This window comes from Anopheles coluzzii, chromosome 3 (assembly GCF_943734685.1).
Source record: "Anopheles coluzzii chromosome 3, AcolN3, whole genome shotgun sequence".
Taxonomy (NCBI): Eukaryota; Metazoa; Arthropoda; class Insecta; order Diptera; family Culicidae; genus Anopheles; species Anopheles coluzzii.
The window spans coordinates 36,197,452-36,215,614 of record NC_064671.1 but is presented as its reverse complement, the minus strand read 5'-3'; the positions used below and the strand labels follow the sequence as shown (position 1 = coordinate 36,215,614).

At 44.1% G+C, this 18,163-nt stretch overlaps 1 protein-coding gene across 3 annotated transcripts in view; it reads right to left on the bottom strand.

Moving 5' to 3' along the window:
• Positions 1-18,163, bottom strand: part of LOC120954772 (nephrin-like) — an 85,570-nt gene that overhangs the window by 16,123 nt on the left and 51,284 nt on the right. For all 3 annotated transcript variants that reach the window (XM_049609390.1, XM_049609388.1, XM_049609389.1), the window contains exons 8-11: positions 14,636-14,839; positions 13,989-14,282; positions 13,761-13,891; positions 12,029-12,188 (exon numbers count right to left, since the gene is read on the bottom strand). In XM_049609390.1, coding sequence (XP_049465347.1) covers positions 12,029-12,188; positions 13,761-13,891; positions 13,989-14,282; positions 14,636-14,839 — 789 coding nt within the window. The remainder of the gene's footprint in view (positions 1-12,028; positions 12,189-13,760; positions 13,892-13,988; positions 14,283-14,635; positions 14,840-18,163) is intronic.

Below are 18,163 nucleotides of genomic sequence, written 5' to 3'. Positions count from 1 at the left end.
GTAAAAGGTATAGAAAGGGAAAATGCTGCAAAAAGTGTTGAAACAACCACTGCTGTTATGAAAACGTTACTTCAGATTTTGTATACGCCTGACAGTATGCAACTTGTCTTCTTCTGTTGGCTCAACAACCGTTGTCGGTCAAGGCCTGCTTGCCTGTACCACTTGTGGGGGCTTGGCTTTCAGTGACTTACAGGGTTTCCCACGATTTATTGGTAGGTTTCCATCAATTTTTGGTTTATTCCTATATTTTTTTGGAGCCTTCGCACCAATTTTTGGCCGATTCCCAGAATTTTTAGGTTCAATTGTATTGATATCCAATCGGACGACACCAATAAATTATGGGAGCGAACCAAAAATCTATGGGATAGGATGAATAACTTGTGAGACGAGCCCAAAAAAATATGGGAGCAGACCAATAACAAACTGTATTATTTCCCCCCCATAGCAGGATAATCCGTCCTACGTATGGCGGCACGGTCTATTTGGGGCTTGAACCCATGACGGGCATGTTGTTAAGTCGTACGAGTTGGCGACTGTACCACGAGACTGGCTTGCAGCATGTCTACCACCATCATAATTAAACCGCCGTAAGTTAGTTAAGTTAGCCATATTGCATACTTCTAGGCGGATAACGCTATGCTCGCATCCTGTTGCATTCTAAATTCAATTAAAAAACTAAATGACAATGAAATTGTTCTGAAAATGAAATAAAATGAATTCACAATGAAATTAAATACATTTTCCCAATTCCTTGACGCATATAATTTAGACACACACTCTTGTGCAATAACCACTCTTTGAAGCAGAATGCTCGTACTGTGACTGTCAGTGTAAAATAATAGCTGCTCTCTTTCTATACAGACATTGACATACAGAACGTGTTTCATCATCGCCGAGACCGCATTGCAATTGTTTTTATTTTCCCTCCCGGGGGATGTCACACACACACACCCGGATGGGGCCTGTTTCATGTGTGGCCAACTAATCGCGGAATTAGTTCCCGTTTGGCGAGGTGATTGGTTAGGCTTCCGGTTAAATGTACTCGCCATACACTCCCACCGGTGGTGTTGCACTGCACGCAGGTGTACCAGCCAGAGTTGCGTGTCGCGTCTGTAGGCATTTGAACGTTCAGGATAATGCAAAAAAAAAAACGCGAGTTGGAAGAAGAGCTGCAACGGCACGGATGTACACCAAACGCGATGCGATTGTTCGTTTCATTTGTAAGCCAATATATCGGGTTTGCGAAAAGCCGTTTATCGGAATGAAAATTTGGTTTTCATGGTCGGGTCGGTTTCCTGTGGAAAGGGGAGAGCGTAGAAGTGTGTGTTTCCGTGTGCATTTGCCATTCTAATAACGCTTCCACTGTACCAGCGTGGCCCACCCGGACCCGGTGGGTGGCAATTATTTTGTTTCATTTTTAACTGTTTAGCGGAAGGTATCGGTACCAGCCCCGGCCTGTGTGTGTGTGCGCAGCAGCAGCAGCAGCAGCAAACACGCAACAGTGCGGCCCGGATTCGGTCACGTAAGCCTTCTAAATGTGCGCCAAACCATAAATGACAATATTGCAAAAGCGCATTTAGCAATAATCTGATTACGCGTTGCGGCGGGGAGAAGATGTCGAGCGTTTTCCCGTGCCCCGAAACCGATGGCGATGGCGCATATTTCAATAATATGCTAAATATAATTAATCGAAACGATTGTGCAAGGGGGTGCTGGTATGGGACCGTCCTCTAGGGGTGTGTGTGTGTGTATGTTGAGGATAGGGAGTGTAGTATTTTTTCACCCTACCCTGCCAAACGCCTCATACACGGCCGGGATCGTGTGCATACGGTTCGTGGGCATTAGCCTATGCAGGTGGTGGTCACTTCATCACTTTTGATAGAATAAATCGTTGCCCGGGATGTATAATTTGCATATATTGCCACGGTACCACCCGGCACCACGGCTTATACCCCCGGTTGGTGGTGGTGGTGGTCCGTGCCGGGAATTATGTTTCATGTTTCATTTCATTGGCTGAATTAGAAAGAGCGCCCATTGTTCATGGTGTAACGTAATTTTGTTATCAAAGTTGAGCTTGGACATTTGAGGTAGAGCATTTTTAACCCACGTGTACACAGCAAGCTGCCGTTTGAAGTGAGCTCTTTGAAATTTGAGGATAAAATGCCGACCGTTTGAACGCTGGTAGCGCTCAACGATGTAAATGTATGGCAGTAATCGGATTGTGTTGATAATTGTGTGCACTTTTTTTGTTGTTGGCAAATGCTCTTAATTATTAGTGCCTTTGTACGTGGAGCTAAATCATTTGCGCTAATTTACGCTAGCTAATCTTGAAAAGTACACTATTGGAGAGGTATAACGTATAAAATTGGGAAATTCGAATTCCAGTACTTTATGTTCCCGCTGTATTAGATGTTAAAAATAAGAATCTCAAATAATAAGAGCTTATGTATTGAGAGCCTGTTGTATATGGAGTTTGACTCTTGGTGGCTTGAATCATGTCAATACTCTGTCACAAAATAGCATGTAAAATTAGCCTCAGATTTTCATTCTACATCAGAGATGTCAAACTGATGGCCCGTGGGCCAAATGTGGCCAGCGAGCTATTTTGGTTTGGTACGCTACCGCTTGAGCCTACATTTATTTATAGAGCATTTCTGCTTCTATAGTACATGTCAGTCAATTCTGGACTCCTGAAATATGAAGAGATTTTCAACTCCTGAAATATGAAGAGATCAGTTTTCTATATGAATTGTCAAACCATGCATCGTTATAAACCTTGTCAGTTTTTTTTTTACTTTCTCTCTATGCATGTATGCATAAAAAAGATAAGAATTGCACTGATATAAGAATTGCAAACTGTTGTAGTTATTGAAGGAAAATCAAGCATAGGGGCCCTTTCCGTTTGAAGTTCGTAGGCTGAAATTTCAGCCTGTCAGCTGTTCGTATTGTATAGCAGTTTTTGAGCAGCTATCTATGTGAGTATAATATACAGGTGGGCTTATCCCAAGGTGTATGAATTTAGAAGACTGATTTTTATCGCTTCTGCTTCTGAATGAAGATTTAAGAGTGTTTTGAGTAATCGTCAAGCATCCTGAAAGCTCGTTGGAGCAAAAGTTTTCACTCGTTCTGTCAAAAATTGATGTAATGTATATAATGTGATGCTCAAAATAGGTTATAAAAAAATGCTATGAGACCACCTGGACTACATACACTTTATTCTATATTGCATCACCTGATCTCTTCAATGCACCTTGCGATAAATGTAAACAACACCGTGTTTTTGAGCAGGTACTCGATTCTAATTCTAGCTTTGTGGCTAGAATAATCTAGACTGAAAATTGCAGGCTAGTTTTTTGTGTGGTTCTGTATGAAGTGTTTACATGATTTCAGCCTCCAACTGTCAAACTCCATACAAAAAACTAACTAGAATCGTGAAGGCCCCCATAGTTATTTTTATGAAACTGAACTTTTAATTCTGCACAATTTTAGTAAAATGATTTGAAAAGTCATTGGCTGGTATTATAGAATCCAATCGTAGCGGTGGCGTACGTCCTGACACTCATTTTCTTAACGCACTAGATGGTTGCTACAGTTATTCAACGCGGCGTTGTAGGAGCGGGCACAAGAAATGTGTTGCCATCCCTAGAATTTCATGTGAGCGCCGTACGTTCCCGCTACGAACGGATTCAATAATACCAGCCAATGGGTCTGATCGGGAACAAAAGTCGATAACGGAGTGGATAATTTAGTCGATCGGTTAGCAAAATTCCAATGTTATCCAATTGCGTTTTCTCAATCAGAATCTTCGCTAACCGATCGGTTTGGCAGTGGAGTGGAATGGTGATGGGCGCCATAACAACGTGGTTAAAAAGTCGAGCAGTGGGAAATGCAGTTGAAAACTTCATATAAAAAAACCATTTCAGTCGGTTAGCCATATCTACTGCTCCACCCCAGTTGATATAACAGTGGAAAACTAAATAATATTAAAAACCATGTGTAACAGCTTGCAAAAAAGGATGTTTTATCGCTGTTTGAGGTATTTGAGATGTTTTGTCACTCAATTTAGCTAAAATATTCTTTTTTAGAAAATATAAATTTACCTTTTTTTTATAAAAAACAAAACACATAAATTTAGGTTTATAACAGGTATCTAATTTTTATGGTTCAAGCTAAGAAATGAAAAACCAACAAAAAAAATCCTTTTCTGCAAATCTTTTATATTTATCCAACCTTACGTTATGGCCTTATGACATGTTAGAATCGGTTCCGAAACGTTAAATGCAACGAGATTGAGAAGACCAGTAGGATCACTAGGTACAAGAAAGTATAAGCAACTCATATCCGTTGGAGCGGCGAGTTCCGGTCGGAATCGTTTGCGTTGTCGAAGGTGTTGTGCTTACTTGTACCTTCCGCACTATCCCAAAAACTCGGGGTCGTTTATGGATACAGCCCGGGAATGTTCGGATTGACTCTCACATCGCTAAGTTCCACGCTTTGTGACAAACGCGTCACCCAATGAATTTTTTGTTCATCCATTTAAACGAACATGTAAACTTGAATATTATCTCTACTGAATCGCATAGATTACAATTTTAGGCCTTAATGAACAAAGATAGGCCTTGTTAAACGCATGTAAACAAACGACCCAGGTGTTAAGCAGGGTGAGGGGGGGGGGGGGGGGGGGTGGATTTCTTCATTTGGCTTTGAATCTAATACACTTTAATTTTTTCTTGGGGGAGTGAGGGTGTTGGTCGGGATCCCCCATATATGGGCGCCCTGTAGTTTTTGAGTCCCTTCGTCCGTGGAGCCTCTATCGTTCACGGAGGCCAGGGATGAGACTACTGTACACACCATATATGCTGGACTTGATATCCGCGGGGCCTCCCGCGGCCACTCAGTCCGCTTACCGTTAAATCCGCCATTGCCGAGGGGGCGTAGTAGGTTTAAATTTAAGTGGCCAGATGACTTGGAGTCATTAAGGCCAGGATAATGGAATGGCGAGGGCGAGAAACTGTGAGCAGTTTCAGACACTCCTTATTGCACGGAATAATTGTACCGCGTTGTTTCAAAATATTTTTGCACGAGAGCGTAAAATACGGAAGTTCACGGAATCAACGTTCATGGTGGCTGCAGTTGATGGGCGCACATGGTACATGGCACAGGACAAGGGTCAGCGAAGGCGGCTAGTTCAGAAAGGATTCAAACCTCGTCCTCCAGTTCATACGATTTTGTTTCATTTAGACTTGTTCAGCCAACAACCCGTTTTACACTTTAACCGAATCGTTTGAACAGGCCTACAGTCGGTACTGTCTAAGGCCACTTCTGGTGTGGATTCTTCACTAGATGGTCCGTAAATAAGCAAAATTTACTATTTTATTCATTCCACAAAACAACACCTCTAAATGTAAACAAAAGTGTGATTGACAGATAGGCAAAACCAATGGCTACTCGAATCGGAAAGAGTTATCCACCAGTATAGAAATTATCCACCGGTGGAAAATAAATTCCACCGGTGGATTCGAGCATATTAACCGATCGGATAAATTTTATCGACTTTCGTTGGCGATCAGGCCCAATGTAAACTATGTTAAACCCCCTCCCCCCTCACGATTTATTTTCAACTTCATTCAAAATCGTGAATGTCTTACTCATATGTTTGCATTTAAAGAACATTACATTTTTTTTTTGTTAAGCCATCATTCAAGGTACTTGGTGACCAATTAAGCAATTACTATAAGAAAAAGACTTGTGCAAAGTAACAAAATCACTCAGCCAACAGGAATTAAAAACACACTTTTTTGAAAATGTGACTTGAAAATGAAGATCTGAACTGGACTGAACGTCCTTTTGTAATTTATGGACTTTGGACAGCATCACAAGTAGGAGTTCGCTACTTTAATTTCAGTACAAAAGTATTGATAGTCAAAATGATACCAACATCAACTTTACTTTGCAAAATTTACTTCTCTGTATTAGAACTGTAAAGTTCTAGGTTAGTTTCCATGAAACTTTGCAAATTTTGTATAATATTAGACCCCCCCATGATCATGAAATATCATGCCTATGACCAATCGAAAATAATCTACCAAAGCTTTTTATAAACTTTTTTTACGTCAAAGAATTAACTTTTGTTACGTTACTATCATCCCAAAATGAAATGAAAAGATCTTCTAATGGTGATGATTTTTGTATCAAATTATAGTGGCCCGTGCTACTATTTGCAGCGGAATTTTGGACAGCGGGGTCAAATGAGTTTGACATCGCTGGTCTAGATTATTTCAGCCTGAAAAATACAGTAGAACGGCAACAGTTGCCGGTTAATTGATTTCCACTGTTAATGGCCAAGAAATTCATGTAAAAAATGTAAAATTTACTAGTTTTATTAATAATTCACTTTGTATTAATCGATTAACCATAAGTAGAATATTATTTCAATCAACAACTGTTTCGGAACAAACATGTAGTTCGAAAATATGTCTAGCTCAGCGGTCGGCAAACTTTTGAGGTAAAGGGCTAAATTGTTTAAATGATTAAGAGCAGCGGGCCAGTTAATTTAGCACTCAAATTATTACATAATAAAAGATTTCAAACCAAATAATTGGATAATGATACGAAGCAATACGATTGGTGATATTGTTTTTATTAAGTAATAATGTCATTCAAGCAAGGTAAAAGATGAACCATGAATTCCTATTATTAAAACTTATTGTAATAGTAGTACGGTAGTCAGATCTCAATTGCTGCTTAAAGCGCATGAAGGTCACAACATAATTTTTTTGGATAAAACATTGATTGCTATGGTGGTAGGCTTGAACAAGCAAAACGATCGTATTTATGGAGCATGTCTTGATATACCAACATTTAACGGCTTCATGATATATAAGCAGTCAAACGATATCAAAATTCAACACCTGATTTGAGAAGCTATATCGACCAAAGAGGAATTGTCATTGTTTTACATTATCAAAATCCATTTAAAGCCTTGCGCTAAAACACTTTTGGGAAAAGACAGTTTTTGCTTCCAACAGTGTTCAGCTTCAAACCATAAAGCTTCGACGAAGTTGTGCTTGCAATGACTTTGAAAAGCGTTTACGTGCGGTTATCAAATCTAAAGAAAAAAGATTTTAACTTAATTAAGATAAATGTAATTTTATCTCTTAAAGATTTTGTAGACATAAATTCGGCAGATAAATATAATCTAGTTTGAATTTTATGATTTACATAAATGTATCATTTTTACATTGTCACTATGTACATCGACCCACAAAATTTAGCTGGTGGAAGACGCATGTAAAGTTATTATTAAAAAAAATCATTGAATCAAGACTTTATTGTATTTTGAATGAGTCTGTCCAAAAAGTGTGCCGTAGAGTCCATTTCTCGAACCATAAAGTTCAATTTCCGTAAGAAAGAGTCACGAAAGTGTCCCAAAATTATCAAAACTTCTAAAACCTTTCGCGGGCCAGATTGTAATGTTGCTGTGGGCCGCATTTGGCTCGCGGACCAGACTTTGCCGACCGGTGCTCTAGCTGCACAAAAAACGGTTTACTAACTAGGATATCACAGCAAATAGTTAAGACGCCCGCCGGTTAATCGGCCCCCAGATAATCGACGTTCTACTGTATGTAAACAAACGGCGATTCGTCCCAGGTTCGATTAGGGATGCTCATGATGGGATGCATTTTTTATGCTGCAGTATAAACAATTTAGTCAAAGATGGTTAAAACATGTTTGAATCAATATTTTGAAATCCACCAAAATATTATAACTCATTTCAAACAGCAAAATAGGAAACAAAACCATTTTAAAATGCAACTTTGTTTGTACGCAAATGATGATAAGTCCCACCTCTTTCCCCAACATAGGTTTGAGAAGGACGGAAGTATCTTTACGATAATATTACTCTGATAGGTATATTAAAATATTTTGTACGAGCAAGTGGTGGCATCGGAAAACTCTCAGAGGAACTGTTCGAGTCATACACACACCCAAGATGACCAACATAGTTTCATCAAGAAAAAACGGGTCATACACTTTTATTATATCTTTTACTCATTTGAGCAGAATGATCCGGACCAAAATGGTGAACGATAACCCTAATGCTCATCGATTTTCAAGTGTTCAATACATTGAACAACTCAAAATGACCCTAAGGCTCTTCTATTTTCAAGTGCTCAATATATTGCGCAACTTCAAATAATTGCCCAAGTGGTCACTCTCTTCCCGGTTGCTGGCAAAATATTCCTAAAAATATAGCTACTTTTTCAACGCGCACTTTTGATCGCAAATAGCTGATCGGCAAAAATAATGAACCGTAGCAATACTTGACCGTCTGCTTAACATTCATAATATTTTGATGAAGCGTAGCGCACACCAAAAACGAACGCACCAAATATTTGCGCACCCAGCACCGCACCACAAAAGCGCAAAAAGGCAAACGCTCGCGCGCGTGTGTGTGTTAGTGGATGCATTATGATGCATTCTGCCAATTCTGTAGTGGATGATCGAGGGGTTGAAAATGTAGTTAAGGACTTACGGTATACAACAGCAACAGCAGCATACAGAATAACAAAAAAGAAAGACTGGACACATATTTGATGGATGCTGCCCGCTGGATGCTGCGAGTGCGAAATGGGGCCACTGCATTTGACTGCAATGATCGATCGTGGTGCGAAGCTGTGGTGAATGGCTGATATATTGCGCCTTTTTTCTCTCCCTCTCTCTCTCTCCCTCTCTCTCGTACATGTGTGTGTGTGCGCCGGGTGCAATGGTGTCAGCCTGATGGGTGGTGTTGCTATGAAATTGTGCCGTGAAAAAGGGCCTTCCTCGGCCACCCGCTCGCCAGGCTCACAACAGGACGCCGACATATTAACAGCCGGCAACCGGACTTGGTGCACATTAGGGCCGTGCGTCGTGCGGTGTACATTGAAAAGCTCACGGTCATCATCATCATCATCATCATCATCATCATCATCGGCAGCTGAGTGGTGCCAACTTTTTGTCCGGGTCCGGGCAACGAGCGAGTTTTGGGACGCGTGTCACCAATTTCGACGTATTGCAGCAGCAGCACACCGTTTGCTTCGTGCGGTCCATTACGGGACAGACAAGCGGACGACAAGGGCAAGGGAGCTGAAGCAGGGATGGATGTGCGCGTGCAAGGGAGTAAGGAACAACACTGCAAAATCTACACACGCACAACGGGTGTCAACGAAAATTCCCATCGGCAAATGATCCTCTTTCATAGACCCCTAGCTTCATGGTGGCGCAGCTTGTCGCTCGCGGCGGTTTTTCGTAGAGGTGTTACAGCAGCAAAACAGTTCGTGCATGAAAATCGTATAAGCTGGCCCGCTTGATTAGGCCACCGCGAGGGTTCGCTGGACTCTGCTGCACCACAACGCAACGCGGGGCAGAGTGTGTTGCATTTTACGCACTTTGTTGCGCATCGACGGCCTCGTCCAAGGGTCCAGGGGAGAGGTTGGGAGGGAGGGAGGGAGGGAGTGGAGGAAGCGAAAAACAGCATCGGTCAAATTAGCTGGCCGCCACGGCGCCGCCGTTCTGGTGCATTTGTCACCATCCGTTCTTGCCCATTCTTACGGCGGAAAAACTAATACGCTCGTGTCCGCGGTCTTTCAAAACGCGGAAAGCTTTCATGGTACCCTCCAGGGGGGGGGGGGGAGAATGCGGGGACAGGTCATAGCGGGGGTTTCCGGTTAGCGCGCGCGTTTGGCAACAGTGAGCAACGGTAGTGGTGGTACGATCACTGCCGCAGCATCGTGATACGCCAGTCTTGACAAATAATTTAATCGTACGTTCTATGGGCGGCTCAAGTAAACTTTACTGCCGGTTCAATGGGGTGGCATGAAGGTGGTAGAAGGGCCTGTGAGTGTGGCCAAGTCGTCCTCTGCTAGCCATTCAAACCCTGTGCGGCAGGATAATGAACGGAAAATGGGCTGCGCTGAGGTGTTTGTTTTCCGTAAACCATCTCGACGCCATACGGCAGCCGTAGGTCATCCGGCAGTACAATCATTGCGCCTCTTGCCACTCCGCAAACAACGCGTCCTTTACTGCACTTCCTGCTTTCACACACACACACACACACACATACTCACACGGACAAATGCATAATTAGTTTCATTATAAATCCGCAGCGCAAATTATATGTTTGCCCGTTTTTCAAACCGTTGTAATTGGGCATGGTGTGGCATTGGTTCGTGGCATGGTGTTAGTGCGCCTCGAACCGTAACCGACGTGGTAAACAATCAACACAGAAACACACACACACACAGTGGTACAAATGGTTCGCCAAACCGTATGGTATAATCATATTTCCAAACACGAGATGGTGTCTTTGCTTTTGAGAGGAAGAACCGCGAACCGCTTATCGTTGGAGAGCTGGGGAGGAGGGGTCGGGGAGGGTTGGGTGATGGGTGGCTGGGAGGGTTTTGGCAGGCGTATGAATTAGTTATCCGTACCGCCAGCACCGGAGCTGGGCTGAATGTTTTTGTGCCCGGTACCGGTTTTCGTAGAACTTGCTGTGGCTCATTAGAGCAACGGTTTTTTCGATGTGTGTGTGAGTTTTTGAGCTTTGTGTGTGTGCAAGTGTTTATCAAGAAAACAAGATGTCCGGCGAGGGAACAAGAAGCAGAACGGTAAGCGATTTTTGCTCATATTTTCACCTTACTGTCAGGTTTAAATGGGGGTAGTAGATTCTTTCGCACTCCCTTTTCCCGGAAAATGAGAGTTTTTGTAAAGAAATTAGTAATTCAATTCAGTAGTACGGTAAATTTGCCGTTCTGGCATTGAAATGTGTGGGCTGAGGTGGCCATACTTGCCTTTTTGGGGGGAGGGGGGGGGGGGAAATATTCACCATTTGCTGGCGTTTTGCTCGAACGTAGGAGTTTATTAGCTTTCCGGGAAAAACACAGAATTCGGATTAGCTTTTGGGTACCAAAGATCAGGGAGCTATTTTTGTGCAACTCTTACTTGTGACTGTCTTGACGCGGAGCTAGGTGGTAGTCGTCACCGGCAGAGACGCTGGTTGGCCCGCTGGCACTTACTTTTTCATTAAAAACAGGTTAAATGAAACATTCATGATGTCTTGTTACAAGAGCAGACATCCTTTACCCTGGCAACTGCCAATTTGTTTGCTCTGTAAGAAGTGCCCCTTTAATCAGAGCGCTTGAATCATTCCGAGAACAGCGAGGATGGCAAAACATATTCATTATGGTCGTGTGGAGACGCTTTTTCCGTAAAGATTTTTTAATTCTAATTATTTCTGACTAACGAAGCTGTTTGAGTTACAATTAAGGCCGTAATAAAATCGCTTTGTTGTGCAGAGTGCATACCTTTAGGCGCATAACTAGGGCAGGATATGAATTGTACAGATGTAACGATCAGATAGATCCAAACCATCCGATCACTTCGCAAACAAACTGCATCATATGGAAACATCATGCAGCCGTATATTGTGCGTACACTTTTGACCCACAATCTGAACCAATATGGCTAAATTCTCGTCCTCCCTCGAAGCCCTCCCAAGGGTATCATGCCATGTCGACCGCAAATTTCCGGCCCGCTGGTCAGGTGGGGCAGCGGGGTTAAGTGTTTGGGAAGCCGGCAATTAAATGTAATTTCATTTCTATCAACTATCAATTTCCGCCACCGGAGGGCCAAAGGGAATCGGTCAGCCAGCAACGACCATCATGCGTAGCGATTAAAGGGCTGTATCCCTGTGCCCTGGTCGGTGTTCGGAAATTGGGGAAGACCTTCACTACCCCGCAAAAGCCCCTAGAAAACTGGTCTGTTCGTGATTGAGAAAAATCCATCAACTATCAATTTCCGGCCGAGCTTTCCCAGCACGCCGGGCACCATATTAAGGAAGTGAACGATGCAAGGGTGAACTGATGACGAACGGGGCTATAATTCGGTCAAGATTTCTAACTCTCCTGCTGCCGCAACGAAACAAAACCGCGTCCGGGCGGTGGCAGGAAACGGATGCTCGCAAAATGTCTTGAACTTTCACACTTACGCTTCACTCGCAGGTGCTGCTGGTCGCTGACGGTTTCGCCTTCGGCGTTGATTGCACTGCAAGCGTAATATCCGGCCGATTGTTTCGTCACCTTCTGCAGCACCAGACTCTGGCCGCTTTGGATGATGCGCGCGGACCCGTTGTACTGCAGCAGGACGTCCTGGTTCGGTGGGAAACGGAGAGTAGATTAAACGAGCGGTGTAATGTAATTTGATCTGTACGATGTAATACATGAGATAGAGGGGTTAGGTTTGGTCAATAGAAAGATATTGCGTTATACCAGTGCGACGAGCAGTAGATTAGTGTTGAGGTAGTTTAAACATTTTTCTCACAGAGGGAGCTAAGAGGGTAATCACATACTGTTTTCACTTCTTTAGAGATGCTTCTAGAACTACACAAACATATGTTTTTTTGCCTAAAATTTAACATCATAAACTTCTTGCTTCATGATCTTGCTCATAAATAATTGTCAAACCCAAAGCTACAACATCTTATTGCATACCTGCAGGCGCCCAATACAATTGTTAGTGTAAGTCCAATATGAGAAGGTCGACTAAAGGAAAGCTACTAGTTAGGATTTTCGTTGCCATGATGCATGTGAATTTCTATGAAGATTGACAGACGAAGAGAAACGCTCCAAGACCACATAGTAACACAAAGCTACACCCATAGATAAACCAAGGTCCATACATTACTCCCAGTTAGTTTGTCCATAGTGTTCTTTAACACATCTGAATATCGGGACAGTCGGGCTGCACAAAGTTTCGTACAAAGTCCTCATCAACTGTTTCTTGCTTCCTGCCAATCTTCATACCAATTCCCATCCATCATTGCGGACAATATCATAGCCTTAAGCCCACCTGTAATATACCTGTAGCCACACTGAGCCACACTGAGGTGGTTGTTAAACTTCAAGAAAAGCTTGTTTGAAGTATGTTCGAATGTTACGCTCTTGTATATAGCATTTGTGGACTTTGAACATCAGCTGCTGGGCTTGAAGCGTTATCTGTCAATTGGTTCGCTTGTCAATTAATTCGATTTACTGTGAACATCACTGTGTGTGTCATGGTGAGGATTTCTTGGAACTAACGAAGGAATTGTAAAAAAAAATGAACAGATGTAGTTATCCAAACCCTTCGCTTGGTTGCACCTGTGTTCTAATTGCAAAAATATACTTAGTAGACCAATATTATTAATTAATTATTTTCTAGAAACACATTTATAAGACATAAAATAGAGACAGTTTTTATTAAATGCTTGTCTCTGGTGTTTATACTTCAAAGTAACAACTGACATAGAAGCATCCAATGCTTCCGTATCTACCAATTATCTACCAAACCACCCCAAAACCGACGCTGGGGCTTTCAGTAAATTCTTAATTTCGAACCACATCAATTCGATCAACAGTGCGCTAGATAAATAACCCTCATCGACCGGCGTTCCGGTCGCAGACAAGTTCTCTGTCACTCACGCACACATACACACACACACATGCTAGCCAAATGGTGCTACTTATCATGTTGAAAAGCTCGAAAGTTCCGAGCATCGTAGGACGGAGCAATCGTCCTCCCATCCGGCCCTCCACTTGCGATGCTAATGGCACACAATCAGCTGATTGATCGATCGAGAAGAGGTTACGTTTGCTGGCGCACCTGAACCTCCCTTTTCCGTAGGATCCCAATTTCCCCCAGCCTCCCCCCCCCGCGTGCAGCAGTTGTGTGATGGTACTTACGTTGTGGAACCACTGCAGCCGCTTCCAGTCGGGATTCGCCCGTACGTGACACTCGAAGTACACGTCGTCACCTTCTTTGATGTCGTCGACGACCAGCGTCGGTCCCAGCTGGATCGTAACCATCGGCGGATCTGGCAAATCGTGAGTGATCCATTAGCATGGCCAGCAGGGTAAGGACCGTTGTTCCCATCTCTTCCCGACCCCGGTCCCCCAGCCCGGCATACTCACAGACAACATTCATCTTCCAGTCCGTCTCGAGGAACAGCCCGTTCACGTTCGGGTTTTCTGCCCGGCAGGTGAGCGTTTTGCCGTCATCCTCGGTCGTCGGCGCGAAGCTTAGGGTGGACGTGGTGGTGTTGTGGTCGACCGTCTCGTCCCGGGTGCGCCTCATCTGCCGCTTGCCCTTGTACCAGGTGATGATGGCGTTCGGGCGCGAGCCCGTACTCTGGCAGACGATTTCGTACCGCTTGTCCGCCACGAGCGTGGCCGGTGGATTGATCACCTTTATCGTCAGGGGTTTCACTGCGTGTCCGCGTGTGTGTTGAGGGGGAGAGAGAAAGGTAAGCCCGGTAGGTAAGTAAATGCCAGCACTAACACCGGAAGAGGAGACACGATGCATTCCTGCTTTGGAGGGGCTTTGAGATGAAATTTTATATCCCTCCAAACGGATGGCCATGTTTCCCACGCCCAGCGTGTACAGGCAGCGCTCATTGCGCTACCTTCCTTTGCGCACAGCGAACATTTATGCAAAAGGCTTCAAATTCCGGCAAACAGCCCGGAGATGGTTTCCACCCCAAAAGGGAAAAGCCTCGTGTGAGGGGTGTGCAAATATTTTTACAATAAATATCACCCGTTCCGCAGCGGCGAATACTTACGGTGCATGTCCAGCACGTAGCTCGTCTCCTTCGGCTCGACCAGCTTCGTGTTCATCGTCTGGCAGGTGAAGATGGCATTCAGATCGCTCCGCTGTATCGTCGGCCAGAGCAGCCGGTTCTCGATGACATCACCGGAGTTTTGCTCGTACTGGTCGTCCACGATTACGCCGTTGATAAGCCACCGCACCTCGGGCTGTGGCCGTCCTGTGTGTGTGTGAGTACGAGTATGTTTGCAGAAACGATGAAGAGAAAGCAAGTAGATGTTATGAATTGGTGTGTGAGTGTGTCAGTGCGTGCTAGAAGGTGAGAACGGGCTGGAAAATAGATGTTTTCCGGTGTCGGTTGGGCAAACGAGGCAACACACAATGTTGGTGGAAAATGGAATTAAAAAACGAGAGACCCCGCAGTGAGGTGCAAACAAACGAGCCTCAGAAATGTAAGATGAGTGTAAATGTGTGTGATTTTTTTTTCTTGTGTGCTTTGCACTATCCGCATCTTGGTAATGAACCCCTTTACAGCAGACACTTTATGGACCGGTATACACTTTTTTTTGTGTTCGTTGCTCTACCCGGTTCGCAATATTTGCAGCCTTGTATTCAACGAGTTCGCTAATTATTCCGTCGGCTGTCATGTACAGCAGTGTGTTGAGTGGTTTTGTTTCGTACCAGGAACAGCAAAAGTCTGCTATCGTTGAATTTAATACGGTGGAGACGCAGCGACTAACAAGTATTTGAGTGTTATGAAAGGCAGACAGACTGGGTGGAATGGAGGGTTGACGCAGCGAAATTCACAGCAAAATTGCATATAATAGACAAGCGAAATGTTTGTCAGGTAACGTTTAAAGATTGACACTTAAACTATAAAGCGTTTCAAGCGTTTTTGTCCTGCAATGATAATAGCTGCTTAGTAAAACGTTTCAATCAACTCCAGTATTGGTGCCCTTCACGATTCTGGTCAGCTTTTTGTACGGAGTTTGACAGTTGGAGGCTGAAATGTAAACACATGATCCAGGGGCGGTCCCGTGGTACAGTCGTCAACTGGAACGACTCAATAACATGCCCGTGATGGTTTCGTGGGTTCAAGCCCAGAATGGACCGTCTCCCCGTAGTAAGGATTGATTATCCGGCTACGTGGTAATGAATTAAGTCTCGAAAGCCAAGTCTCGAATTAAGTCTAGAATTAGATTCAAGTACCTGCTCGAAAAAATGGCAAAACAAAGTGATGTTTACATTTATACCAAGATGAATTAAATAGATCAGGTGATGGAATCCAGAATCAAAATGTGTGTAGTCCAGGTGGTCTCATAGCATGTTTTTATAACCAAATTTGAACATCACTTTTTGACAAAACGAATACACAAAACACTTGGAAAATCTTCATTCATAAACAGAAGCGATAAAAATCAGCCTTTTAAATACCTCCTTCATACACCATGGGATAAGCCCACCCAGTATATTATAGCAACTTAGATAGCTGCTCGAAAACTGCTATACAATGCAAATAGCTGACAGGCTGAAATTTCAGCCTGCGAATTTAAAACAGAAAGGGCCCCATTATTTGAAATTGGTAATAAAGATTAAAAATAGCATAATTTTTTCATATAATGCTACTACGAATGATTTAAAGTTCGTTGAACTTAACCATTACCAGTCAAAATTGATGGCAGTTATAGTGTTAACACAGATTGTGGCTAACAGTACGATAAAGCAGGATTAGTTTGTCGGGGATTCGAACTCATTGTGAGTATACTTTCAGGGTGCACGGCTTGATGATTACACTACATACACGATGTCGAATACAGATGTACAATACCATTTATATTTATACTTCATCAGTTCAATTACAAAAGCTTGAAGGAATTCCGATACATCACTCTTAATTTCCACACCACTCGCAAGTACATCGAACATTTCCTTCCAGAACTGAAAGGTTCACACATCTCGTCTGGGAAACACGTCTGCTACCAACTGATCTGTCTCACAAAAACTCTTCAGCCTGTAATTCCTCTCCTGCTCTCTCTCTCTCTCTCTCTCTCTCTCTCTCTCTCTCTCTTTTTACAAGAAGGGAAAAAACACCCCTTGATGCCGATAAGCTGTATTGAAATTAATTATGTACCGCTACATCCGGCAGTGAATTTATTAAAAATTCATCACAACCCCCACCCGTTTCGAACCCGTCCGGAGCGTGCGAAATGTGAACCAGAACTTTCTCGATCCGCTTGCTGTCCGTCAATCATTGCCCCGGCACCTGGGCACGTGAAATGAAAAGGGTTTTTGGGCAGAGAGCGAGCAAATCCACAACCGGATGCCCTGGTGAGGCGCCGGGTGTCGGTGGTGAGGTAGGTGATGGTAGTATCTGTCACAAATGTTTCGTTCAGTCCCTCCCCCCTCTCTCTCTCCGCCCTCTACACGCGACGAGTTACACAAATCGAACTTACATCCGCCGCCGCCGGTCGCCGCCACCGCGAAGCCTTTACGCGCCGGAAGTGCAGTCGAAGGCGCACCCGCAGCAACCGCAAAAACGGCACCGAAACTTATCCAATATCCGCGAACTTTTTAAATTAACTATCATTTCTACTCCCCCCCCCCCTCCCTCCCTGCTCGTCATATTCCAGTGCCAGTGGAGAGGAGCCACTTTTGTGTATGTTTTTTGTCCCCATTTTTATTTAACTTCCAACGGGCCAACGGGTGGCTTAGCGGTGGTTGATGTCACTGCGGGACATCAAATCGTCATCGGGATAACGGGCCTTTCGATGCGCGTTTGAAACGGAATTGCATTGCCGCCCGAAACGCATCCTCTCCCCTTGGCAAGCAGTGACAAAGTTGGTACGGGAAGGCTTTCAGAAACATTGACGCATGTTGTCGCACGGGGGGGCGGTTTCCGGTGTTTCCGGTCGGCGGTGGCGGTTCGGAAGATGGCTGCCACCGATGGACGATGCACAGTTTGTTCCGCAGTGCGAGAGTATGTTTGATGTAGTCTTGTGATGATTATTAGCTTTTCCTTCCCTACAGTGTTCGCTCCGGTCACATCTAGCTTGATGAGTCCGTGGGACGCTTGAAGTGCCAAGCGAGCTTCCGGTTGATGGACGAAACGCAGCGCAGCGCAGACGCGGACGAGAGCGAGAGGCACGTGTAAAAAGAAAGAAAAAGTTTCCATTCCTAAGTGGATGGAACTGGAGAGTACAGTTTTAGCTAACTTCCGGGGTGGTGGATGTTGGCAATGGAAACCGGAACGAGCTGTAGCTCGGTCGGGATGCTGCAGCGTCGGGATGCTGCAAGGCCCCGAGATGCAACCATTATGTTTGCTTCACTGCTGTCCGGGTCCGTGCTGGGTGCCTTCGTTCGGTGCACCATTATGACAAGATGACGTGAGGTGGTGATGTGACCCAGGTGGAATTCTGGTTTGGAGGATTTCGTACCGAGCGGGAGGAACACTTGCTGAAAGGGTGTACTTTAAGCGTTGGTCGCCATTGTGGAGTCGCTTGATTGAGGTTTGACTGATGCAAAAACTGACAGGGGAACTTTGTGG